The sequence below is a fragment of the Neopsephotus bourkii genome, unplaced genomic scaffold, assembly GCF_033783945.1.
Source record: "Neopsephotus bourkii isolate Nb327-2 ecotype Australia unplaced genomic scaffold, CSIRO-AGI_Nbou_v1 NB_1049, whole genome shotgun sequence".
Lineage (NCBI taxonomy): Eukaryota > Metazoa > Chordata > Aves > Psittaciformes > Psittacidae > Neopsephotus > Neopsephotus bourkii.
In genome coordinates this window covers 220995-247159 of record NW_026901538.1, presented here as the reverse complement: position 1 = coordinate 247159, position 26165 = coordinate 220995, and the positions used below count along the sequence as shown (strand labels likewise).

The following is a 26165-nucleotide window of genomic DNA, read 5'->3' as shown; positions in this document are numbered from 1 at the left end:
TCAGGCCAGCCAGATCAAACTGCAGTCAAACAAGACCACACTCTTGTTCAGCTTAGATTTCTCAAGTCCCCATCACTAAACGACAAGATATTACATATTACTAAGGACTTTTACTTTAAAAAGCCTTCTTTATGAATTTTGGATTAGTATTTACTTCGCCTACCTCTTAACAAAAATGCAGTTTATAATAAAACTAGGCAATCCATAACATTTATACACATTTTTGTCAGTATTACATACAAATAAATAAATTATACAGCAGTTCATCACCTAAACAGTTTATTTTCATGTCCAAAACTGCAAGACTAAAAACCCTAAAAATATACAAGCATCAGCATAGGATCATTCACAGAGCCTCTTGAGTTTTAGCCAAGTCAAGCCGCTGAGATTACCCAAGACAGATAGCCTTACTGTCTCTTCTTTCGGGAGCTATGGCACAAGTAACTCAAATAATAGGAAACGGTATATGAAAGAGAACCTTTAGAGTAAGAAAATAAAGCAAAACACCACAGATAAGCCACTGAACTGATTAAAGAAGAGTAAGTAACATTTTAAAACTATTTTACACAGGAGGATGTAACCAATATGCAAACAACAGAGCATTATGTCCCTTGTTTGCTCAAAATTATACCGAGTTGTACAGCTTCTACTGAAATCGGATTTTAAAATTAATTACACAGCTCTGGGGATTTGGGTCTTCATTTACCTCCATAAAATTTCTCTCAGTAGCCAGGACTAAAACTAGCTAGCCCCTACTAGGGACTCAAAACATATAACTTCCTTGAGAACATTAAGTAATATCAGAACTGATTTTTAGAAGGCCTATAAAGTGAGCAGGGAAAAGAACCACTTTAGCCGATTTACATGCTATTTCAGGCACCACATGGACCTCTTTGTATGACAGCAAATACCAAAAATCTTTTCAATGGCAGTTTATCATTGTGGGCAACAATTCCTTCCAATGACTAAAAGCTACAAACCACCATTTCTTCTGTAATTTGCTATGTAACTGTGCAAACAGAATTTTTTTCCTAAATTATGATGGAGTCAAATTAGCTACTGAAGTTACTTTGGCTCTTCATCTTTAAGTTGCTGCTTGACAAACAGCTGCATCACTTCAGAGCCATTCTCATTATCCTGATACTCACTTCCTTAAAGGATAAATTCAGTATACATTCATAGGATACAGGATTACAACACAGTCACCACATTTACTACAAAAGTCACATACACTGCTGTAGCAAACTACTTAGTAGCAACGGTGAGCAACTCTGCAGTACTTGGCCTTGTTCAGACTATGCTTTAAGAAACTACTACTTAAATGGACAAATAATTAAAGCCAACCTAACATATTCTTACCTCCATCTTCAACAGAATGTTTAATTAAAGTGTCAAGAGCCTTGCTATAATCTTCCAAAATCCAGTAAGCCATACTTCGCAGAAAAGGGTCACAGTGCATGTTTCCTAAGCTCTCTTTTCCAGGACACATACTTCCCAGAATTCTCTTCTGTAGTACAGATTTGTAAGTACTAGATACTTCAAACTCTGATTCATAAAGTCTTGATATTACAAGAGCCAACTGAATGTCATTCAGTTTTTCAAGGCAGACCTAATTGAAAAATATATTCACAAGAACAAACATTACAATTTCTCCTCTGGCTAAAATGATCACAAGACAGGAAGTGACAAGAATCTGTTCAGACTGAGATAAGTCAGTCTATTAATTCCATAAAAAATTAGCAGAAACTATGCAGAATCGCTGTAGCTGTTATATATAAATTCTGATTTGCAATTTCTTCAGTTTAAGTCTGACACGACAACAGAACTTCGAAATTAACTGGCATCAATAAATCACCATCAGTGATTTAACCTCTTTTTTAATAGCTAACCTCTAACCTCTTGAAGCTGGATGCTTTTGTTGCAAAGCTTTACAAAACAAATCCTTCATTAGCAAAGAGATTAATTTCCTCCAAATTTTTCAGTTCAAACAGACCCAGAAAACAATTCTGATTTGTGAAGGGATTCTAGAAGCCCACCCGCATTACTGCCAACAAGCCTTAATTTTCAGATGTATATCTTTCTAATGAGAAACTGTGTTGTCTTCATATATAGCAGGGTACACAAACTGAAAGCAAGTTAATGGTATGGAGGCCTCTTACTATTACAGAGAAATTAAGCATGGGACTTTTTAGCATCACCAATATGAGAGCTAAAAAAAAACCCATAAAGATCAAGGATTTCTATTTGTCATTAATTTGGGGGTGTAGGGGAGAGAAGGGAGGAGCAGGGAGGGAAAGAGCACAAAACCTGCAGAATCTTCAGGGGTCATACTAGAGCAAAAAAAAAAAAAAAGAAAGTCATGTTCAATATATTTGTAAGTTTGGGACAATTTAACAGTCTTAAACATTAAAAAGTTAATTAGTTCATTACCTCCACTGCATCTTTTAAGTGTCCTGCCAATAAGAAAAATGCTGCAGAATGTTCAAAACGCTGTTTGCCTAGCAAAGAAAAAGCATTCTTCAATGCTGCTTTACGCCATCTGTCCTCAGTAAAGTTGTTTCCAAAAAACTGTGTCATTTTAGTGTCTTTTTGGGACCTGTATATTGAACGTAATTGATAAAAATATTATACATTTTCCTAGATGCATTACAGTTTTCATTTCCTTAAAAGTAAAGCAGAATTAAGCATTCATTGAAATTACAGTATATTTGAGATTAAAACTTGAAGCATCTATTTTTAGGAACAGCAACTAAATCACCTCAGTAAATACAGGAAGCTTAAAAACTACTAATTCTATGTAGTGACTAATTAAGAAATTGAATCTCAGCTTTCAATGGTAGTATTTGTACTTCTTTTGGACCACCATCACGTTCAACTTTTTTCCCTGAAATTATACCAGACAGTGTGAAACTTTATGTAAGGCTTGCACGCTCCCCTACCTGTAGAGTCCCCAGATCACAGCCTTCTTTTTCATTGCAAGGTAAAAAATAGCCGCATCAAGTGGATCATTGTTTCGCTGAAAGGCTGCTTTAGCCACCTGTGAAGACAGTTCAACAGCAAAAAAAAAAAAAAAAGAAAAAAAAAATCAACCAAATTTGAAATTAAGCTAAAATGGAATTCTTAGTGCTTCTGGTATCCCATGTCTGGTAGTGCTTGGAAGTTCCCTTCAATCTAGGAGCCCTCCTCTCACTACAAGCCTGACAAAGACCCGTGAAGATACCACAGCTGCAACCCTTTGTTTTGATATCACTTAGCTAATGGTTTCCAGTTCTAGAAGCTGTTTGGTAGATCCAACAGGAATTCCTACATCTGAAATAATAAAAAAAATAATTTATTATTTGCTTTGGTAATCAAAGGACAGATGGAGTCTCTCAACAGAAGAAAAGTTGTTTACAGACTACTTTTGGAGTTTGGAAAGGGAAAAGGGGTAAGTGGCAGCAAGAACAGTCCAAGACCCATGTAAAGTAACCTTAAATGCAGGCCCAGAATGCTTGGAATTTTTAAATGCAAGGTAGGTTAAGTTTCACAAAGGGATGATTAATTACTAAAGATTGAAAAAAAAAAGTAGAGACATGCATTTTACCACTTTGTGCCTTGTAGTTAAAGTATCCTGTGCATGTCATTTTCTAGCTTAACACATTTGGATTTTCCAAGAGCTTAAAACAAGTGATAATGAGGTTAGGCTTATGTGGTAATTAAAATATATTAAAAAAAAAAAAAAAGAAGCCAAACTAACAGATAGTTTTGTTACCTTGGAAATGCATCAATTTGCAAGACAGATGTCCAATATGTTAGTTGGCCCCACTTCTGATAGGTGTCTAAGGAGAACCTTTTACTAAACTTTGCTATAAAAACAACTATATGCTCAACCTGTATCTTGAACATCCACAATAAGCACTGCACACTGCCGCCTTCAAAATGGAATATCTAGAAGCCCATAATATACTTCACACTGGAATTTGAAATCTAAAGTACTAAAAAAAGTTTCATATGAAAGTTCATGACTACATGTACAACAAAATACAGCACAAAATATTCAAAACCACAGAACGTATCTAAATTTAACCCCACACAAATAGAAGGTAAATGCCAGACGACAGCTGTTTAAAAAATGTTTGGCAATTTTGTTTCAGAATGCTACGTTTACCTTTTCTATGCATTTCCGCAGGCTATGGATATTCCGAACCCACCATCCTATACCCATAGCTCTGAGTTCTGACCATGCTGGATCTCCTTTCTGCACTGCAGGGAGCATGCTCAGTAGTTCTTCTTCTGCTACTGAATGAAACGCCCAGGCAAAATGACTAGTAGATAAGCCTATGTAATAATCCATTAAAAAAAAGAGATTCACTAATAAAATAATGGAGAATATAAAGTCAGTGGGGTGGGAAAGGGAGAAGGGAAGAAGGTTGAAATGCTTCTTTTAGATTTAAGTGCATTGCTGATGAAGCAACAGAAATTTAAGAATATTTTTAAGTGCTATCTATACCATGTATTAAAAAAAGCTCATACAGATTAAAACATTTTTTCGCCTCCAAGCTCTCTGTGGAATTTGTCAAAGAACAGAATTATTGTCTGAAGCTTGAAATACAGGGGGCTACATTAAAATTAGCCATAACACAAAGTGCACAGCAACGTATCTATTAAACTTTTCAGAGTTTTGAAAGGTAGATTCACTATTTTGACTCGTTTGACTTGGATTAGAAAATGCAAAGTTTCAGATGATCAAAACAGAAAACAGTTTTGAGGCCAGAGATAAAAAATAAAATTAAGGAAAAAAAAATCCACAAGAAAGATGGCAATTACTAAGCAGCAGCACAGTCGGCTAAGGGCAATTGCAACTGTGGTGAAGGCCAGGAGACATTTCTTTATACAGAAGCACACTCAACTGCGCTTCCGTATGTGCCTTGGAGGTATTTCTTACTCCTGGCAATTCCTGAGTATCTCGACTAAAAATATTTCCCCAGAGAGCTAACTCAGCGGTACTCTGTCGTGGCAGTCCTGGCAAATTCCAATCTCTGATGCAGCTGAGGGCTGACATGCCATGAGACTGGAAGTGCAATCAACTTTCATGATGACCACTGAAAGGGTAAAGAAGCAATTACAGCTAGTCCTTTAGATTTGATTAGGCCTAATCAAATCCGTATCATTCTGATGTCTGCAATATAAGGTTAGAACTACTAAAAACTGTATCAAAGAATACTTCCTTAGATAATTCCAGTATGCATATGAAAAGACATTTAAAATCTGGCAGACTGTCAAGATTTTTTTTTCTCCAAATATGTACTAAAACCCTAAATACGTACTCTATTTTCTACTACATTTTTCCTGAAGAGTGTTATTAGAACAACATGGTACTAGAAATATAGAACAGTTCTATATTTCTCCTAGGGAAACAGAAATTAAAACTAAAAAACTGTTAGGGAGGAAAAAAACAAAACAAACAACCGAAGTTCCAAGACCTTTACATAAAAAAAAAAAAAAGACATTTTCCGCTTTGTCATATATTCATATTGAACAAAAACCAACAAAATAACTCACTGAGGCATGTCAACAGCACAGCAATGATACGTACCATATGTACCATCTATGTCACTAAGATTCACCTCGCTTAAGAAAATACATCAGTTACCTTGGTGAAGGAGTTGAGCTCGATGTACAGGAGGAAGTGCAGTTGTTAGAAACGTGTGAAGCCGAACAGCCAATACAAATTTTAAACCACATTCATCAAGAGTTTCTCCACCTGGAATTAATAATCTTTATAAGCACTGTAGAGAAACTACTAGGAGTAGCTATTGGGTGTCTTAAAGAAATACTTCACAATTCTTCGACTACTATTGATTTACATTCACAAATATAATAGCTTAATTCATAATTTTTCCATTCAAGGAATGGGAAAGAAGAGAATGTCAAAGTTTTGAAGTTATTTGTTCTTAATGCACAAAATATAAAAAGTGTTATCATATAAACAAATCTGTAAACTTATTTCTCTACATAGTGCAACAAACATTGGCTACTAAGAAAGTTGCCTCTTCAAAAGTGAATTAGAAATATTTATGGATTGATGGACTATCAGTGGCATTAATACTTAGCAATGGAAAGTTTGATTTTATAAAAAAGTCTTGAAACTTTAGTTATACAGTAAATACTGTGATGGCACAGTAAATACAGACTGTACAAAGAAACAAATCAATGACATGCTTTCATAAGCCCCAAAACCATTCCAAAATAGTAAAAACTCCACAAAAAGGTTGTGAAGCGCAGTAGGACATTTAACTTGGAAGAGACAGCTTACCCTGATTTCTGTCTCTGCTTTCTCCAATTTCAGTACTGGTAGTAGCAATTGTATCTGCCAAGGCCATCAATGACATTTGCTCCATTCTAGTCAGACCTGGCAAGCTTGAATGAAGCAAGTGACGAGAAAGAACTTGGGCATGCTCTGGTCCGAAGTAAGTTGGACTATACTGAGAAAGATCGACGACTTTTGGTTTTGAACTGTCTTCATCTGCGTCAAATGTAACTAGTTCATCTGTACTTACAGCGGTATTTTGAAAGAGATCTTCATAATTGTCACTAGTCTTATCATTTTTATTTTGACTACTAGACTTCTCTGAACAGGAATGAGATGAATCCTCATCTGCAGCAAGCAGAGCATACAAAGGCAATGGCGGAACAGAGTCTATTTCAATATAGTCTGTAGTCTCAGTTTTGCTGAATGTTTTGGGATCTCTTGCAGTACTTCCACTAGCACTGATGGTCAGAGATCTGAGCCTCTTATCATGATTAGGTTCAGATTCATTTATAGCGACTACTTCTCCAGCAATGCACTTTACCAGATGGGACAGAATGGCTTTTGCTCTACGTACTTTACCAAGATCCATGAGTTCCAACAGTTGATATGGATGGTACTGAGGTAAAGTGGGAGATAATGCATGAGCTGCTTCAAAAAGACCAGAATCTTCCATTTCCGTAGAAAGACCATAGGCAGACCTTTTCCCACTAAGTTTCTGTGCAAGGCTGGTCATAGATCTGGTCAATGTTCGTTTTGGTGGATGCAGACCTGAGATGGCTGACAGGCTTTGTTTCATTAAGCCAGTTATAGATGGCATACTTCCACTGTAGGAATCTGTACTAACCAGTTCCTGCTTGGAAGGAGACTGCCACTGGGAGTAAACATGCATTTCACAATCCATTCCAACTACAAGAATGCCATCACGCACCCAAGACAAGGAGACTGGAAAAGGAGGCGAACCCTCTACAGATGAAACCAAGGTAACAGAGCGCAGCAGAACAAACCCAGAAAGTGTTGTAGCCTTCATACTGCCACTATGTGAGAATGCTACAATCTCCTTGCCATTTTGTTCTTGCATTCTCCCAGACAGCTGACCAAACATGTAAAGTTTGGATCCAATTCCCACTGTTAGAATGTGCGAACCATCTTCCCTAGACATCCAATCTAAGTGTACCAAGTGCTTAGTCCTGGGCATAATATTCCCACCATGAGACAGAGAAACATCTTGTTGGTTATATGCCACTAAATTACTATCAATACTAACACCAGAGTCTAACATAGTGCCTAACTCATCTAAATGAAGAGTCTGTTCTAGAATCCAGGAAGAACCCCCTGTAGATTCACATTCAAAAATACTAACATGCATTATAAAATCTTCAGAAAGATTACTATTTTTAGATGTTACCTGCTTGTATGCTACTGCTAATCTGTTCGTGTGTGCACAGCTAACTTCTGTTGGCCTTCCTGGAACACTAATAGCACTACTACTAAAAAGTCCATCTTCAATCAGCAATGGCCACTCTTCCCATATGTAAGTGACACCACTTTGTGCACTACACTCTGGCACAGAAGAAGCTGATGATTCAGTAGTAACCCTGCATCTCCAGAATCGAACTTTTCCATCAGAGCATGAAGTAGCCAGCAGATAGGGTGCACGACAAACAGGGTATATGGAAGAAGAACTCAGATGCCCTAAAATTAAATAAAATGCACCTTTACTGGGGGAAATATTAAAAAGTAAGCAAAAAAGACGTGTTTATTCAGTTACTTTATTATTTTGAAAGAAAAAAAATACTACTGCTTCCTCAAAAATGTTTGTAGGGAACAAAGGAAACTGAAAAAATACTATGAAACCTTTACCCTTTACTATTTCATGCTCTAGAGAAGAGTCAAATCATACGATTTAAACCCCTATAAACTCTCCCAAGCAAATAAACATTTCTTATTCAGAAATCTAAAAATCTTTACAAAAGTACTTTTTGGACTACTGGTGGTAGCCTTATAATTAAATTATGGATCCTACAAAAAAATTCATGAGTGGCTGCAAAAACAAATTTGTGGTTATATAATTCCTTTTATCATAATAATCTGGAATTAAACAAATATTGTACGTTAAATAAGAACTTTATTTTAGTATTAGCTCCAACATCAAGATTTAAAGTTAGAAGAGCAAGTTTTAGCAAGCCTTTTGGATCCTTATACAGGCATTTTAATGTGAACAACAAATATCAAATTGACTATTACTTTGTTTCTATTTTAAGCCCAAAGTCAGAAAGGCAAGAATTCCTTATTTTTTTCCTAAGAACATAAAAAAACCCAGACAAATGAAGAAACAAAACGTTACAAACCTGCTGATGGCTTTACACTTATTATCTCTACTCCTTCTGGCAAATTCAGCTTTTGACTATATACCATTTTGGAAGACAGTGAGAGCCAGCTGGTGCTCTGAAGGTTTGCTCTACAGGCCTGATACTTTTGAGTGAAAGGTGATTGGATCTTCTCTATATCTGGTGAAGAATATACTTCTGTTTGTGTTGCCGATCCAGCTGTAGTTGAATCTATCTTTTCATCTAAAAAATTTTGCATTGTTAATTTTAAAAAGTCAAATTTAAAGAGAAATGATTGCAAGCCTCAGATTAAATACTTCTGAAATTCTAGAATGGCTGAGAAGTTATAACTTTTAACTCCTCAGACTTAAACCAATCAAACGACAAGCAGAAACACCAAAACTGATGACAAAAGTGTTGTAAGCGTGGTAATCCACTGAAATTAATGCTCATGAAGCACAAAGTACCTGCTACCTGAGAAGATTAAATTAAGACCTCGAAGTACTACCTTGCAAATTGGGGAGAAGTATTTTTCAGTAAAGTTTTGTTCATATTGCTTAAAATGTAGTATCTCAGATTACATGACACAAATGCTTCATTACTTTAATAAAATTCAACAGTTGAAGCACAAATTCTAAGGATTTGGAACAAGAAAAATGCCAACAGGCTGGCTGAAAAGACTTACCAGTAATGTGCTCAGTATAAGTAGATCAGAACAGTTGGACCTTTCATCTTCTCACCAACTTACAAAGTAATTGTAGCAATGCTTAAAATAACTGAAGCAACACTAAGACAAATACCAATTTGGTTTTAATGCAGAAACGTGCATTGTTACAGATTCTTCTGGTAAGAAGCGAATACATGATTTATGTTTGCTTAAAATATTTAATATTAACAAAAACTAGTGAAGTATATCTTAGATTACTTAAAAGGGTCTATAATTTTGGAAGTACTCTGGTAGCCTGAAGGAGAACCAGCAGAGCTCAGAACTTCAAAACTGTTCATAACTGTGATTGTATCTCTGATGTTTAACTCTGAGTATGGACAAATTTAGAACTTCTGTATAAAGTAAAAAACTGTGGAACAAAAATTTTTGAGAAGCAAACAGCCTGAACTGTTAGGCTGTATTAAAATCAAATAAATATATTTGCCCTTGGAATGCACAAAAAATAACAAACTTTGGGCTGAGGCTGAAATCAAAAAGCTTCAGCATTCTGAAGATTAAGAAGTAATCAAGAAAAAACAAGTAGTGATGAAAGTTTGTAATCAAAGAATTGCAGCTGCTTTAAAAAAAGCTGAAATACAATTCAGAATAGGCCAAATAGCAGATATATTCAAGAGGTAGCGACATTTTTAATTTTTTTTTTTAAGAAAACTATAGGAAACAGGGCTTACCTACTGAGACAGGAATTGACTTCAGATGTAAATGCCACATATGTAGCAATGAACAGTTTTGCGTATACTCCACTACTATTAAGTAGAATTTTTCAGAGAATCCATTCTGCTGGTTTCCTGATGAAATTTAAAACAGAAAGTTCTTACAAGATTATTCATCAGAAAGCAGAGCTAAATTTTGCTGACTAGCAAATAATCACATTAAGCTACTGCAACCTATTACTGAAATGCAATGGTCTGAATATATCCAATTCTGGTTTACTAGTCTTCTCAGTATTTTATCACAAGCAATAACCACTATAGATACACATATGAAAAATTGCCAGTCTTATCTTTTAGAGAGTAATACATATTTGTTTGAAGTTTAAAGTTAAACCCCAGACTGTACTCTTAGCTCTACATCTTTGTTTTTCACATGCTCATCTCTGTCAATTTCTTACCTAGCTGTTACTGGCAACTCTAACAGTTAAGATGGTGAGCTAGACAGAGGACTAGCCTTTAAGGTACAAGTATAGAAGTTACATCTAGAGCAGAAATGCCACTTCAACAGTTAGAAAAGTCACAGCCTCGTCTAACGGATAGGGCTTAATTGCTCATAACCCAATAAGCCCAACTACGCTGTCTGGAATGCACAAGAAGTACCATGCCTCTTCCTAATTTATTTGCTATAGCTTCGCCCCAGGAAAAGATGACACGAATCGCAATACTAGTAGGAGCCCATTTTTGGAGGGTGCACCCAGACGTTCTCCTTCCCTAGCACAAAATAAACCCATTAGGACCAAGAAGAAATAATACGTTTAGTGACCATCTACATAAAACACGATCAAGAATAAGCTGTATTTTCTCTCTGAGTTTGACATTGGGTTGCTTATAGTACTACAGACAAATGTAAGTGAATTTGTTCCTTTTTTTTTAAATAACATGAGCTAACTACTTATATGTTTTAAAGAAGAATGAGCAAGAGGTTTAAAACTTAAGACCTTAGAACTACTAAAAAATGCTTTCAAACTAGAATGTATCCAAAGATGCTTGAAGTTTACTGTTTTTCAAAGGGTCCGTCTAGCCCTATTTCTTACACAGCAGCAACCCATGCAGACATTTAGAACACGTACAGATGAATACAGTAGCCCTTTTCTAAGGCCAAGCAGCTTCAATATTTTTCTTAAAGTCCTTTCTGTATCTCATACGCAAGATGCAAACGTACAACAAATTTATGCTGCAGAGTAACACTTTCTGTTTTCTATTTCATGCTATTTTTCAACAACCCATTTACAGTTTTGACTTCTACTAAGAGTTGGGTTGACATTTTCACAGATTATTGCCATTACTCCAAATCATTCAGAATTTACTTCTGCATATATACAGTTTGGGTAGTATTTCACTAGGTGTCCCCATTCTAACAAAAATTGTGCACCAAGTTATTATGCAACATTCTAACACTGTTGCACAAATATGCTTGTTTTATTTAGCGTTCCCTTCACTATTGCAGATGACTCGGCATCACAAACTTTATTCTGACCAATTTTTTGACATTATTTCACTGGAACAGAATAAAACAAAATGGAGATGCCCATATACTACCACTACTGATGCTCTCCACCAAGGAAAACTGATAATTTATTCCACAACAATTCAGATCTGCCCATCTACACACTATTCATAGATTGCATTTTATAGTTATGCTTCGAAGCATTTTATTATACCACACAAGGCCCGAAGAGCTCTATTTAGCTGATATAAAGAATGAACACCCAGCATGAAAGAATGCAATAAGCTTTTCTACGTCATACCCTACAACTACAGGATCTACATTTAAAACCCTTTCCCCCTCCTCTAAGAAAAGTATTAGCAGTGGAATGCCTAATACAGCACATGATGGGTGTCTTGTGACTTAAGCTACTTTATCTAAAATTTGGTTCCACATTACTCAAAGGAAGTGAAACACCCATGAGTTTCACTAGACCAGATTTTCTCCTTTAGTATATAAAGAACTCAGAGTATTTGACCTTAAAAGGCTGAAAACTATATAACAAGACCTTTTTCCTTCATGGGATTTAAAAAAAAAAAAAAAACCAACAAAAAACTTTGTCTTCAGTGTTCAAAGAAAAAGAATTCTTTACCAGAGTCTGATGAATTGGTCTTCTTTTCAGGTATTTCCTTCTCCTGGTTACTTAAGATGAAGTCTTCTTGAAAAACATGGAATAACTGTGTTTTCCTGCCGTGCTAAGAGAATTAAAACATGCACAAGGAGTGAACATCATGGAGTATACTAAATGGAGCTTCTAAAATGGAAGCTTTTAACTTGGTAATTCGTACATATCAGTGAAAGATTTCTCAAGAAAATGCACCATCATTACTCCCTTTCTTTTCATTTACAGTTACTATGAAACCAAAAGCAAGAATATGTCAGTATCATTTTTAAAATACCTCACCTTTTCCTGATTAAGGGTTACAGGTATAGACTTTATTATTAATACCTTTCAACCAGGCCAATTATAGTATAAAATTAGTAGAGAAAAAGATCTTACTAGCTCTGTGATAGCATCCAGTTCAATGATACATCCTGGGCGAGCCGTAGATTGCTGACTTACGATGTTAAAAACTTCACCAACATATTTCTGTTCAAAAAGAGTCAGGGAGTGGTCTTGTTAACTCAGTTTTGTGCATTTCTGTGGCATTGCATGCCAGGTAGGTGCAACATCATTAAAAATACTAACTAAAGCGTTAAATATACACCGTTTGCAATCTACCAAGGACACAGGTAAATCCCCAATTTTATCAAGAATGGTTTCAGGGGTTGAAAGGGGATGAGAACATCTGGAAAACATAACATTCAGCAGTTGTCCTCTCCCCAGATTGCTTTGTCCTCTCAACTTTTCCTTACAATGGACATGCAAACAGAGTTTGTTGCACTGTTATTAATCCTCACACTGGAAGTGTTTCAGAGGTATTATATCTGTTTTTACAAGCAGAAATAAACTGCCACAATCCATGAAACCCTTAGCAGCCAGTTTAGTCAATTACCAACAAGTCTGAAACTAGTGCTACTAAATAAGGTTCCAACCTTCAAAAACTTGAGACAGCTTTTCACTAACCGAAATTTCTGGATTGGAGAGCTCACACAAAAGTTTCTTAGCATCTATTACAGCTTGATATAATCTCAAATGCTGTCCATCGCTAGCCACAAAGCAGGCACTTGGAGAATTACAGTATGCACCTGAAAAATAGGAATTCAAGAAGTGCTCAAATATTCAAATACCAACTTACTTTTTTTTTTTTTGTAAAAGGCAATTTTGGTGTTATGAAAGAAAATACTGTAGCGTAAGAAAAACTGTCTCTTGAATTCTCTCTTAACAATTTCTGTTCAGTGCCAAGAACTACAAATTTTACTGCTACACTCAGCAACAAAACTGGAGTATGTGAAAGGAAATAAGAATACCCTCTGCAAACCAGAGCAAAATCCTCCTCAGCTTTTAAGTGTTCAATACACTCTGAAGTATGCATCAGCATCTAAGAATTTTACTGCATCAGCTCCTAAAATATCAACTACATAAAAGAAGGCAGCAATTCTTCATACAGGAATCAACAATTTCCAAGTATCAGCTGCTGGAAATTTGTGAAATAAAAGAACTGTGCTTAACATTTTTTCCAATGTATTCAAATATATCCATGTTATCTATTTAGTAGCATTATAAGTTTATATTACTACTATTCTAGAATGCTTAATGAATCAGGAAATGGAACTCACCAAGGCAGTAGCTGGGTATAAGTGTGGGCAGCCACGCAACATTAGAAAAAGCTGAAACATGGAGAGAATTGATCCGAGCAAGTTCAGAAACTCCACCAGAAAAGGACAAAGGCCCAACAGGGTCAACTCTCCAAAGAATAAGTTCACTGTAAACTGCGTTGGGATCCTGGGATGTTACATTTGCATTGCCTCTACTCTGAAATCTTACTGGAGACACCTGAGACTTTAAAGAATCATTTGCCTGTTTTGCATTCTCAGTATCTGGTGAAATTAGAGCATTGTGATGTGAGGTTGTAAGCAGTAGTGGTAACACTGAGTGGCAAGCCAATTCATTAAGATGAAAACGGTGACCACAATATCGGTATTTATGTGAAATACTGAGTACAGTTGAAAAAGCAGATTCCTCAGCAAAACTCACTAGCCACTGGTTCAATGACCCATCTGCATGTTTGGAAATCATCATAACATTAGGTGTGAAGATACTTAGTTTTAAACTGTTGGTAGATTTACTGTGTCCAGAAGAGATAAGCATAGATGAAGATCGGGTAAGGCCAGAAGGCTTTTGTTTGCCTTGTTGGATAGCTAAGTCGACATTTTTGGTACAGGCATACATCACTATGCTTCTGCAAAGAGAGTTTGCATCACCCGTTGGAAATGCAACAGGAATTCTTGAGACAAATGACACCTGGAATTTTAAAAAAAAAGAGAAAGAGAAGTTATTTTCACATCATACTTCTCAGTGATTAACGATGCATAACTGATGCAAAAATAAAGTACCTGCACCTGGCGAAACATGCCAGGCTGGTATTCATCTAGCCAGTCCACATGCCATACCAGCAGTGAACCATCCACAGGATGTATACTGAAGAGCATGTCAGCATTTTTACTCCATTCAGAAAGTAGTATTTCAATTTCATGATCAATAATAGCAGAAGATAAAGGAACGAAACTTGAATTTGCAGTAGTTTTCTCATCACCCAGATCCTTCTTTTCTTGGTTTCCTTTTTTTTGTTCATCTCCATTTTCATTAACTTCTAGAACACACACAGACATATGTGTAAATATTATATTCAAAAGCATAAACAGCAAGCAGTATTATTCAGGCACTGTAACATCTTTCAGGGCCTTTACAAACTACTCATATAAGCACAATTTAAAAATAATTAAAAGTTTTAACTAGAAATCCTCTAGTGGACCTTAGTCAATGACTAAGAAACCAAAACAGTTTATATTGTGGTTTAATACTTCAATTTTTCCCCATTTTATGCAAACTTTTGCACGCATAGGCAGCACAAAAGCAATCATCACCATATTATCACAGTATCACACAGTATCACAGTATGTTAGGAATTGGAAGGGACCTCAAAAAGATCATCTAGTCCAATCCCCCTGCCGGAGCAGGAACACCTAGATAAGGTTACACAGGAACGTGTCCAGGCGGGTTTTGAATGTCTCCAAAGAAGGAGACTCCACAACCTCCCTGGGCAGCCTGTTCCAGTGTTCCGTCACCCTCACTGAGAAGGAGTTTCTTCTCAAGTTTAAGTGGAACCTCTTGTGTTCTAGTTTGTACCCATTTCCCCTTGTCCTATCATTGTTTGCCACTGAGAAGAGCCTGGCTCCATCCTCGTGACACTCCCCCTTTAGATATTTATATACACTAATAAGGTCACCCCTCAATCTCCTCTTCTCCATTATACATTAAAGCTATTTAAATTAGGTGTACATTAGTATAAAAAGTTACTTCTAAGGTTGTACATACTTCCTTAATATAAAAAAAAAAATCATACTTTCATGCAAAGGCATGACTGCCAGCCTAAGTAAATAACACAGTTTCCACCACAATTAACTCAAAATCTCAGAAACTACCATAAACAGATTAATAATTTCTAGATAGATTTTTAAAGTCACTTGGGTACTTCTAGTGTAAGAAAAGGAAACACAAAGAAATGCTACTGCAATCTGTATTCTTACATGACAGGTTGCTTTGTAAAATGAAAGCCATTTGTGTATGGTAAGACTTTTACCTTCTTCTGATCTGCCATCCATTTGATTAGACTCCTCAGTGTTAGTCTCAGGGGAATGATGCTCAAAACTCTTTTTAAGTTGCTGCAAAAATACTTCCATAGATAAGGTAAAATGAAGTTCTTTATTGTTCAGCCAGTGCACAACAAAAGGTCCACTTGTTTCTTCATTTTCACCGAGACTCAGAGATGTTATAGAAGGGAGTAGAGGAATATCTATCAAAAAAAAAAAAAAAAAAAGAAAAAAAAAAGTTGACATTTTTGAAAACCAATTACTTTGGTCAAAAAAGCAATTTTAGAGACTTTTTTTTTTTAAGCAGAAACCTGACCATGAAAAACATATACTAAGTGTATTGCACTTGTTTTTCCTTTCATCAACATCATCTCCCTTCAGTATTAAATTGCAGAACTGCTGCCACAAAAAATGTTCCACAGGAAGGCTCTTTGGGACGTTTACATTAGGATTACATTGTGGGCCTGCACTGTTATGTTTTCATGACCCAATCGCGTTGTACAGGTTAATTTACCTTGTCTTTTGCCACTATAGCTCAGTAGGAACCAAATAATAAAAGCGTAATTTCACAACATTTAGTACACAACAGAGGCTGCAGTAGGTATACACTGTAATCAAGGACCACATATGACACGGCTTACACTAGCAAAAGCTAGTACAGTGACCAGATGATCATATAAAGACAGGATCTCTGATTCCTACAAATTCCATTACAATTTTACATTGCCCTTTGAGGCTAGCTGGTGTCCCAGATGGCCATGAAAAATAAAGCAATAATCACACAGTAAGTGCAGAAGCAAGTATCAGATTGATGCAGAGTAACATCATCTAAGTTACGTGTGGCAGCTATATGATTTACTGCGATTTCTTTAAATGAGCCATACACCAACATGCCAAAAGCTCAACCTGTATTTAATTCCCATCAAGAAGTTTTCATACATATTCTTATTTCCTTCTGCCCCTATTCATGAAGCATAAAATTCTATGCCCTGGGAGACAGAAGACTTTTTACTTAAATCCTGGTTTGTTTGGGGTTTTTTTATAAAGACAGTGATGGCTTTGAATGACTTACCCTCCAGTCTAGCCTAAGAAAATGATAACTAAGAACACAAATATAGAAGACCACCAGGACTAGCAGCAATTTTGTCATGGTAAGGGGACATAGTAAGAGAAGAGAGCAAGAGGAGCACAGAGTATTTAAGAAATGCAGTCCGTCTTTCTAAAGAGACCAATCAACATCAGCCTCAAAAATGTCATAACGCATTTGGCAATAATAAATACAGAAGAACTCTGTATCTCTTTGGAAGACAAAGTTAAAGTAAACATGAATAAGATGATGAGCTGGAAAGATGACTTATAAATCCATGTACTTTGAGTATATATCAAAAGGTCACTAAAACAAAAATAACTTGATTTTCCCCATACTCCTACCACAAAACTACCAAATTTTAACTGATCCTCAGCTCTGGACAAAATTCTTAGGGAATTCTTTTTTGCTTCATAAATCACACTCTTCTCAGAAAACTTAAGGACTTTGGAGTCAATGACTTTGCCTGGATTCGCCTAGAGACAATTTTGTCCTAACAACCAGTGCTTATTCCTTTCACTGAACTCCACCCTAAACTGAATACCAGTTTAAGTAACACTCTGGTATAACAGAAAGTCTCAGGGATTTTGTTGCTATAAGAAACTGTTTCAAAATGAGCAACAGAACACAAGCCAAATAAAAATTAGACATTTTTGGTTATATATGACCACATTATTCCTCTTCTGAAAGTGAAGTGACTGAGATATAAAGCTGCTTTGACCTTAATTTTTATTAAGCACTCTGTTGTAATAAGGGCAAATTTTCAAGTAACATATCATAAACCAATTTGGTTTAAATTAAACAAAATACAATTAGATTTTCAGATAAAATTTTATTTCAAAAGGGCATTTTAAAAGGACTACTTAGAGAATCTGGTTAGACTGAGGTACTTAACGATGTGGCTGTAAGGCAAAACAGATACTTCTTCAAATTAAGGTTTAAGATTTTAAAAAGTTCCTTAGAACAGAGGTTATGCATTAAAAAAAAGCCTGTTATCCTCCTACCTACTGAGTTAAAGACCAAGCATCAAGATAGATAATATTAATAGAGGTAACACAGAAGGAATACAAGATTGAAAGGCTGAACACAAGTGCTGACATCTAGGAAAAAACTTTAACCATTATTTTCCAAAATTTCTGTGAGTTTACTGTTCGGCATTTATATTGCAAAGACTATTAAAAGCAAAATTGAAATCTACTTGGTTATTATGTAAAATTACAGATGGGACAGCACAAAACAGCAAGAAGTTTCCTTCTCATAGACTAGCTGTGACTCTGGTCATATCTGTTAACAGCAGCATAAACCAACGCTACGAAAGGTGTTGTGTAACTCTACTCTTACAGGACAAAGTGTTTACAGCTTGCTTAGCTCAGAAATGGTAATGGAAACCAATGATTCCTTTTAATCATACCAAAGGCTATACAGTTACAAATGTGAACTAACCATGAATGCCTTTCCGTCAAAACTGGCCTTTCAAACAAGGCTAAATAGAAACAAAAAAATAATTTTAAATACTTGAGAGAGTTTAACTAGTTTAAGAAAAGGGTTTCATCATATTTATTCATTAAGTCTAGACACAGAAAAATCACATCACAACAGTAAAAACTTAAAAAAGGCCATTCAATATTACATTTCTGTTCAGCTTTTCAGTAAGCAGACATGCAGTCCATTTTCAGCATACCCAAATGATCGTGAAGACAGAAATATTAGTGACTAGAGGGATATTCCTTAATGCCTACCAACCTATTCCTTGAGTGCAAGAAAATATTAGTTTATGTAAGACAAGATGAAGGCATGTTTTGCTTGGCTCAGACACAGAAGAGAAGCACAGGGATGCAAGGCTAGTTCAGACACTTTGGGTCAGGTACTTGTTTTAAGAAACATTCAAATTTTTGATTTATCAATGTGCTCCTACTATGACACACAATTCCTAGTAAATTTGTAACTCCAGTTACAGATATTTAGCCTTCTGAGTCTCAGACCACTGTGAATCTCAGTTTAAAGATGAGCAAAAATGACAGTATTACTGTAGAGGAAACCTACCCAAACCAATTCATTACTGTAGAAGGTCCTTTTATGCATTAAATTAAATCAACATGCTAGTAGGTTTTGCATGATCATGTAAATACAGTACAAATACATCTGAGCCCATTGAGCTTGCACAGACCTAGCAGAAACCGTAGCTCACCCTTTAGCGAGGATTTACCACACTGCTTACCTGTGGCTGGATTGATACTGGCAGCAATATGGAAATGACAAAGTGCATTTGCATGAGGAAGGACATTCCTGTGAACTTCATGGGCATCTCGCTGATGTGGAGCATATCCAGTATGTGCTACAACAGCACCTGTCCTCCTCCTTCCTCGTCGGAAGTGCCTCAGGTTTAACTGCGTTAAGAATAAGATGTCATTACAAATTCCTTTCAAAAAGAAAAAGCAGATTTCAGCTATAAGTAGTTTTCTAAGTACTAATGAATGATTTTAATTTTTTTCCCATTTTAAAAGCTACTTCAAAGCATCAGTGGAGTTTCTAGCAAAAATCACACTGTTCAGGTTGTGTCTGCAGTAGAGATACCAGTGCCTTCAGATTCATTTATGAAGATCTAAACAGTCCCTTGACATAGTAACTGTTTCATTATTTCAATGAGCAAACAATACTCATACAGCTTTTATACTCTAAACAGAAAATACTATTGTGTTCCATAAATGTGCTTATTTAAGATTCTGAACAAACAAAGCAGCAAATAGAAGTAATCTCACTTCATAGACTAAAAAACTGGATCAGTACTTTGGATCCAATTAGATCAGTATTTCCACTCCCATCATAAGGACCTACTGAGTTTTAAGGTCTTCCTCCCTGGATGCAAATACATATTTCCAAGGAAAAAATAACATTCCATTTTTAAGACTGACTATCCCAGTATTGAAAAGCCTCTCTCCACACACTTCATGGTTCAAGCCCATTGTGCTGTAGTTATCTATACAGGTACCAAAAGCACAAGAAAGTACATAATTTGTATTAAAGATGTATTACACTCTTGGCATTCCTTTTCACTTGCTATCATTTGTATCTTACAACAGCATGCTCATGTGAAAAAGTTTTTCCTCATTTTTCTGTAATTATTAGTTCTGATCTCTTATTTTCAACAGGAACACAGAACTGTCTCCAACTTCCTTTCCCCTCCCTCCTTTGAATAGTTTTCTTTGCTGCATTGTGCCCTTCAACCTGTCATACTTTTTAATGTATACCATATAGGCTAAGAAAGCACTATAAGCATACTAAATACATCACCGCAATATGATAAAAGCACTATGTTTACATCCTCTCTACACAGCTTTGTAGGATATCACTAATGCTTCACTTTCCCCCTGTTTCCCATTGGTTAGAAAACATTAACTGGTAAGGATCATTTGACTTAAATACAGCTTGTGAGCAGTCTACTCTGCTTGAGGACTACAGCAGTACAGCAACAGAGGTTGTCTTCCCTTCATCTTATCTGTTCTTCCAGTTGCAGAAGACCGAAGTTGTGGGATTTTCTCTGAGGTAGCAAATGAGCCCCTAACTTACATTTAAGGCAATATCATTTGTAGGTTTTACATAACCCACAGCATATGCTCCATACTGTTACTAGCTCTTTGAACTAGATACTGCAAAGCACTTTGAACTAGATATTGCAAAGCACTTGCTTCAGTCACAAGGGCAAAATGGGCAGCAGGGATGCAAGAGCAGTGTGTCTTCCTATCTGAAAACTCAGTAGGATAGCTGTCAGTTTAACCTTCCGAAGGAAGATTTCGATTAAATTCATTGCTTTGTAATATGCTAAGCACATCTATGGTATAAAGGATTTCAGCTTATGTCTATGGTATAAAGGATTTCACCTTAAGCTCCATGCAAGTTACTAATTACAATCCTGGCTAAAATCGCATGTTGCTGTAAAATTGCATGTATGTATTCTCATAATTCAATTTCACTTCTTACCTCTAAGGTATTTTGCACTTTTTCCTTACTTGAAGTATTTCTCTTGAAGTTACTTGTGAAGTTTGCTGCTTCACTCCAATTGTATCCTCCACCATTCAACAGACTGTCATTGGGTAACAAAGTCTCTGCCCAGATACGACAAACATTATCCTTACAGCAAGTCAGAAGTACATTGCAGACAGCACCACTAATGAAAGAAAATTTAAGGTGTGAAGAAGCTGCTTACTATCACATAGCATCAAAATAAAGCAACAGTTCCAAACAGTTTTCCATTACCAGCTTTCAGAATTGCAACCAAGTAACTTAAAGATATTAAGGAAAGAAAAACTCAACAATACATTCTTCAGAAAACAAATTATGTACAAAAGGCTTTCATATTTATTCAAGTATCTGAATATAAATTCCTTCAAAATTCATTACACAACTGTGCTACATCAAATCATGGATTTCAATTTACAGAATTAGTCAAAGCTGGAACAGGAGAATGTATGCTGTTCTTTCTAAAGGTCTTCACATAAAAAGCTAATTGTATTCTGGATTCCTGTTCTCAGTTCCCCCTCAGATCTTACAGGTATACAGAATTTAGAAATTGTATATCCAAAACGGAGAAATTAAGGTAGTATCAGAACTACAACAGCCAAATTTAAAACTTTTCTCCATTTGGTTAAACACACAAAGGTGTACAGAATTCAAATTACTACTATATCAAAGAATATGGCAAAAGGATGGTTGGTTGCAGGGCACAAAATTCCTAATGCAACATCGTTTGAGGTTACAATTACTGGTGAAAACAGTATGGGACAGATCATCCAGGAATTGTTGGAGCAGGGGGAAGGGCAGAAATGAAACTGAAAACATCAGTTCTAAATGATCACTTTAATTCAAGTTCCAGATACTGTTTTCTGACCAAGGACTGGTTTTGTACTAGGTAGAGAAATAAATAAAAGGGCACAGAAACAGCTGAATGTTTGAAAAAGATGATGTAAAGTGACAGGACTTTTGAATTTTTCTGATTCCATTAGGACAGAAAGACATGAACAAGCTGGGATCAAAATGCACGAATAGTCACTTAAGTGCAATGAAAAAGATGCAAAGAGATAATTTTGCAAGAGCCGGTTTTATATTTACTCCAATCTCTAAACCAGTCTGGGACTCTGTCTTTCCAGTTGCTTCCCAGGTAACAGAGTGCTTACAATGTTCTCAAGAACTTCAGTGTGCCGGAATTATACAAACACACAACCAATCTACAAACTATGCAAACTCAATTATTAACTGAAATAAGCCATACACGTAACTTGCATGACCGCTGACTGTACACAGAATTAGGTTCTTAGAACTACTGACCGTGGCATGAATTTACTGGTCTTCCTCCATGAAAACGCATTTACTGATCGAGGATGAGCCAAATAAACAAATGAAAAATCAACTTCTTTTGCTTGTTTTTCTGGACTTGCACCAGGTGGTGTTATGGCTGATCGCCAGCTGTCTGTATTGTACCATACCTTCAGAAGACAATCATCCTGGGAAAGAAAAAGACAGTAAATAAGACTACCTTGCATAAGAATATGATGTACTTCAAGTATTTCTGGGCACATCTCCTGTGGTTTTTTTCTTCTACATAAACTACTTTTCTGATGACAAGAAGTCAATTCATAAGTAGAACTTCAAAACTCGATCTTAAACAAAATACAGTAGCAGAGTTTAATCTTAATATCTCTTGTCATTACTAACTTGGATTTGATTTTGCTTCTTATGATTAGCTGCCAGTTTTAACCACAGAAATGCAGGTTGTACTGGCTTGACTAGTATCCCAATGTTAATTCAACTAACTGTACTTTGACAGAAAGCCACCAAAACCTACATATACAAATTTAAGTCTTCAGGAATGCAAAGGGCAAAGATGACATCCCAAAAAATCAAGCTCAGTACTACTCAGCCTGGTTTTCGTAAACATGCATGTACATAAGTTGAAAAGATCCCATTTCTAGTGTCCTTATCCTTAGGTGTTTAAGCACTAGATAAATTAATCTAGACTTGCAAGTTGCTGATCAAACTATCAAATATGAATGGTACTGAAATATTGTATTGACCTGGGTATGTTTAACATGACCCTGCTGGGGGGGAGGAAGAGTTGTTTTGCTGACCAAAAAAACCGAAGAAGGATGCATTTTAAAGATTCTGCAGGCATGTAATTAACTTACTCATTTAGGGTAAAACAATCCATCATTAATTTCCTACTTAGTAATTCTTACTACTTATTCCTACTTATATAGTAATTCTCTTTTGCATGAGTTTATAGTGTAAGAAAACAAAACAGAACATAAGGCATTCCAGGCAAAAACTCTGCAAGCATATTAACCCACAGAAGTTATTTACAAATTTTTCCATTATTTAATCATATTATGACATTAAAATCCTTTAAAACTTGACTTTTAAAATAAATATAAACTCAGACCAACTAAAAAAAAAAAAGTAAAATACATAGTATATATCACCAACAATGACAAAACACTTTTAATAAAACTAATCCGTAACATTGGCCACAAATACACCTGTGAAGAGGAGTGTGAATTCTCTTCTATGTACAAAAACAGGCACACAGATATACTTACACACAGTAAAGAACTAATTTTTATTAACAACATCATAATAGTGAAATACTAAATATATTCCCTCACTAGAAAGATATCCAGCAGTGAGCTCATCCACTGATCTCCCCCATTCACAAACCTCTTCCCTTACTGATGTCTTATAATTTGGTACTAACTGCTTTAAAATAGCCATTTTTAACCAGTACTGAATATTTATTGGGTCGTGCCCCACCTGAACTACCCTCTTCACAGATTCTTTAACAAAATGTAAAGATGCATAGAGGGATTACTGGAAATATTGCAAAAAAAATAAAATATATATATACACACAAATAAATTCATTAAAAAGATTAAAAAACAAAACAAAACACAAAAGTTGTTTTGTCTGTTTGCTTTAAAAACTTACCTAAATTAGTGAAAAACAATGAGAAGAAAATCTTTACCTTTCCAGCAGTAGCAAAAAACTCCCCATCCGGTGAGAATTTCATTAAACAAACTTGAGAAGCAGTTCTACGAAATAAAGAATTAAAAATAGAACATAAGTTTTGAGAACTTCTTCAGAAATCTAAGCAGTTTTTCCCTCTTGAAACCATGAAAATGTTTTAATTCTTATACGCAAGTGTACATTAACAAATTCCACAACATATGGCTGTGGTCACAAGAAAAAAGTGAAAACAAGAAAGCTGTAGCTAAAGACATCACAATATGCCATACTCCAAAACATCATAAGAGAAAAATGGCTGCTAACAGATTACACTGTGCACAAAAATGCTCTCTACTTCCACTTCACAATTGTTTGGATTTCAAAGTGACTTCTGTTGTCCCATATTATTCTCCAACTCATTTGAAAAATACTTCCTATAGTTCTAACTCAAGAAAACAAAAAGGTGTAAAAATAACAATGTGGTTAGAAGTATCTGAAAGTAATTTTTACATAAATGGTCACACTGGTAAAAGATGCCACGTCAAAATAATCTCAGCTAAGTCTGTGGTTCATTTTTGTTGTTTTACTTTCCTTGGAAGTACAATAAATTATACCCTTTTACAGGTTTTGAAGCACTGAGCTATTGCTTAATTGACAAGCTCATTAATGGCAGCAAGAACATACAAGAATTTAATTGCGCAGGACAAATGAAGTGTACGTTTTCATCCTGAATTCATTAAACATGTGTATCACGTAAGGCCTAACTTTCAGGAAGAATTAAGCCATCAGGTCATTAAAGAGCATGATGTATTTAGCACATGCTGTAACAGCAGGAAGTCAATTACAAAAGCTATGCAACAATCAAAAGTAAATTTTTAGCTAACTTTAAGTAAGATCCTCTTAATAAAGCCAATGTGAAGACATTTGGCAAAGGCTAGTACTGCAAAATCACAATCCTGGAAACTCTTCCTTAAGAAAAACCCATTCTAAATGTAACTGAACTACAAGTGCCAGAAAACATACAGACATAAACAGACAAAGCAAGTGCTGTTGACCCTTTACAAGAACTCCTAATTCAAAGTATAAAACACTCAGTCCTCTTTCCTCCATAAAAGTTTAAGAGATAGAATCAGGCAGAGAGCTGTGAAGTCTTCTGTAAGGTTTATGATACAGATGCAAAACACATCATTGATGGGACAGAGGAAAAGCAGTATCTGTAGGATCCTGACCACTGTTATCATAGCCCCAGATTCTCACTGCGTTCTATCTACAGGCTGACTCCTCTTCTATTAGGCTGAGAGATGACAGCCCAAAGACAACTCAATAAACTGAGTAAGTCTTCAACTTCTTTTATTTAGAAAGTCCACTGTTTTCAAAGATCTTTTCAGTTGTCACTTGGATGATCTTGGGATTTAAAATACATCCTTGGTAAATGTTAGCGTACACAGAAAAAGCAGCAACCAAAGGATTACAAAAAGGTGCTCTGGCTTTTGTGGTTTGGGGTTTTTTTTTTGTTTGTTTTTGTTTGGGGTTTTTTTTTGGGGGGGGAGGATGGCGTGCAGTGTTGGTTTTGGGGTTGTTGGGTTTTTTTTTGCTTAATTTTTTTAGGTGAATCCAGAGAACTGCATGACCAATGCTAAGTGCTTCATAAAGAATAATTTCAAGTAAGGATCAACCCCCAGCCAGCCACATTAGGAGATTTCTTCAGGATACTGCCGTAAAGTACAGTGATCTGAAGTGAACAGTGCACCTGATGTATTAGGAAAGTCTTCCTATGGCAGGAAGGACAGTGATTTAAATTCTTATAAACTACTAAATTAAAACCCTCCTGAATATAAATTATACACAGACACAAAGATTAAAATCAACATGCATACAAAAAGAGCATTCAAAGGTGCAGTAAAGCAGAATGCATCCATCTTTGCATGACAGTTCCAAATACGCAGAATTAACACAGAAAAAGCAAAATACGTATGTAAGGGAAGAGATATATGAGAAAGAAAGGTGCATTACACTGGGCATAGAAGGAAGGTTCTTTTAATCAGTCCTGCAAGCATAATCATTTTGCAATACACAGCTTTCACTTTATATCTTGTACAAGCAACAAAGCCTACGGGGACAATAGCAGCCTTCCCTCTGTATTTTACTAGTGCTTCAATGTAACTGAAGAACTGCCTAAGAACATAAATTATCCCCAAAACCAGTTGAAAGGAAAGAAATGTTATGTATTCAAGGGCAATATGATTCAAGTTTATCACTATCAATAATATCTATTAAGTAACAGTATAC

The 26165-nt window shown here is 35.8% G+C and overlaps 1 protein-coding gene across 1 annotated transcript in view; it reads right to left on the bottom strand.

Annotated features, from left to right (window-relative positions):
• Positions 1-26165, bottom strand: part of DMXL1 (Dmx like 1) — a 75385-nt gene that overhangs the window by 32797 nt on the left and 16423 nt on the right. The window contains exons 6-23 of the mRNA XM_061361038.1: positions 23896-23962; positions 22206-22381; positions 20862-21048; positions 19102-19270; positions 15787-15999; positions 14540-14796; positions 13763-14447; positions 13110-13231; positions 12543-12632; positions 12135-12237; positions 10015-10131; positions 8641-8862; positions 6296-7984; positions 5633-5743; positions 4148-4317; positions 2940-3037; positions 2431-2596; positions 1360-1609 (exon numbers count right to left, since the gene is read on the bottom strand). Coding sequence (XP_061217022.1) covers positions 1360-1609; positions 2431-2596; positions 2940-3037; positions 4148-4317; positions 5633-5743; positions 6296-7984; positions 8641-8862; positions 10015-10131; positions 12135-12237; positions 12543-12632; positions 13110-13231; positions 13763-14447; positions 14540-14796; positions 15787-15999; positions 19102-19270; positions 20862-21048; positions 22206-22381; positions 23896-23962 — 4892 coding nt within the window. The remainder of the gene's footprint in view (positions 1-1359; positions 1610-2430; positions 2597-2939; positions 3038-4147; positions 4318-5632; positions 5744-6295; positions 7985-8640; positions 8863-10014; positions 10132-12134; positions 12238-12542; positions 12633-13109; positions 13232-13762; positions 14448-14539; positions 14797-15786; positions 16000-19101; positions 19271-20861; positions 21049-22205; positions 22382-23895; positions 23963-26165) is intronic.